The 1,889-nt window shown below is 53.1% G+C and overlaps 1 protein-coding gene across 1 annotated transcript in view; it reads left to right on the forward strand.

Annotated features, from left to right (window-relative positions):
- The window catches only part of SPRY4 (sprouty RTK signaling antagonist 4), a 15,793-nt gene extending 14,129 nt beyond the window's left edge, over window positions 1-1,664 (forward strand). Inside the window, exon 3 of the mRNA XM_006144789.2 lies at window positions 19-1,664. Coding sequence (XP_006144851.1) covers window positions 19-158 — 140 coding nt within the window. The 3' untranslated portion in view covers window positions 159-1,664. The remainder of the gene's footprint in view (window positions 1-18) is intronic.
- Window positions 1,665-1,889: the final 225 nt, after the last annotated feature.

Below are 1,889 nucleotides of genomic sequence, written 5' to 3' on the forward strand. Positions count from 1 at the left end.
CGCTCGCCCCCCTCCCGCCCACCGGCTGCGTGAAGCTGGCCCAGCGTGGCTACGACCGCCTGCGCCGCCCAGGGTGCCGCTGCAAGCACACGAACAGCGTCATCTGCAAGGCGGCCAGCGGGGAGGCCAAGGCCAGCAGACCCGACAAGCCTTTCTGACACTTTGAGTCGAAGCCCCAGCGCCGTTCCTGGAAACTTGGTTCCCTTCCCACATCTGAGATGACCACAGCAAGGCCAGGGGTTTAGCCTCCCGAAGCTGACCTCGCCAGTCTGTCCACTCCCAACCCAGCTTTGGAAGGAATAGAGACCACCACCGCCCACCCTCTAGTCCCGAAAAGGATGAAGACGTACTTTGGGGGTTTCTCATGGTCCTGGAACATTGTGTCAAACAGACAGCGGCAGGGACAGGGTGTGGTTTTGGTGCGTGTGGGGGGGTTCTTTTTCAGAAGATGGAAGACAGATGTGGACACACCAGAAGGCGCAGCTGCCGATCAGCCTTTCCGGCCTCTCTGCCCCTTTGCCATTGTCCCCGGCCCTCAGGAGCTGGCTGTCTAGGGGGGATTGTTCACCGAGTGCCAGGGTACCTGGAAGACGACCTTGGAGTCTTGGCTTCTCTACCTTCTCCTTCCCTCCTCACTCCACCGTAGGTTGCCCCGCCATCTGGGTAGTCCCTATTGTATATACTTGGGAGCACCCTGAGAACAGAGGACAGCAGGGAGTCCAAGCCTCGTTCCTCCTCCTGCCTCCCTGGAGCCACAGGATGGATTTAGGAGCCACTGCACAGTGAATTTCTCCCTTCCAGCTTCATCACTAACTCTCATTTTGGGGGCGTTCCACTCATCGCACCGTCCTTCGGTTCTTACCAAGCCCAGACTCGCCTGCCCACGTTGTGTCCTGAGTTCTCTCTACTCAGATCCTTTCCAGAAACTTCATGGGTAGAGGAGGCCAGGGAGGCACCTGCGAGACCAAATATCATTTTTGCCAATGAGTCTGAGGCTGTGGTCTCTGGATCTCAGTCATTACGTTTTTATAGAATAATTAAACCCGATACTAATGGTGTTTAAAAAGAAATAATAATAAAACAACTTGCTTCCTTTAGGGCCATCCCCAGGAAGGGCTGATTTCAAAATCTGGGGGTGAGCAACCTCAAGGAATACAATTCCCCTTCCCGACCAAGAAGAGGATTTTTAACAGCAAAGAAGAGAGGCAGCACCTCCCATTGGCAGAATGGCGGTTGAGCCAAGCTGGGTTTGGTTTCTTCTCTTCCGTGCTGCCATAGCCTTTTGTGTACAGTGCTGTGTCTGTTTCTTTCATGTAAATAGAGATGATGAAAAGAGTCTATTTTAGTGTAGGAAGCCCCGGCAGGGGAGTCAGAAGAGCGAGAGAGAGAGAGAGAGAGAGAGAGAGTGGGGGAAACACTTTTCAGGGGCTCCTGGGGTTGAGCCCTGCTTTTGTGCATAGCCACATTTCCCCACCCCCACGACCCCCCAAGACATAGCAACTCTTTCTCTCAAGGTGCTAAAGGACTCAGAAAGTGCAGCACGTCCAGTGGGTAGGTACTTGTTGCATGCAAAAGCTGTAGTGTGTCTGGTCCTTCTCCCCCCTCTGTCGTGTGGGGTTTTTACTTTGTGGTATTTTGTTTCCCCCTCTAACAAGAGGAAGTCGCTGGGGTCAGAAGAGCTACCCCAGGTGTCATTGGAAGCACATCAGGCAGAGCGTCTGTAGCATTTCCAGTGCGTTCTGTAGGAACAGAACTGCCTCCAGAAGGGGGGCAGGGAGGCAGGTAGCTGTGATTGGCATGTACCCCATGCTTCTCAAGGACTTTTTTTTTTTTTTTTTTTTTTTTGAGAAATTTTTGTTATAGGGGGCATAAACTTGTTGGGGAGGCAG

This window comes from Tupaia chinensis, unplaced genomic scaffold (assembly GCF_000334495.1).
Source record: "Tupaia chinensis unplaced genomic scaffold, TupChi_1.0 Scaffold000132_1, whole genome shotgun sequence".
NCBI classification, from domain to species: Eukaryota; Metazoa; Chordata; class Mammalia; order Scandentia; family Tupaiidae; genus Tupaia; species Tupaia belangeri.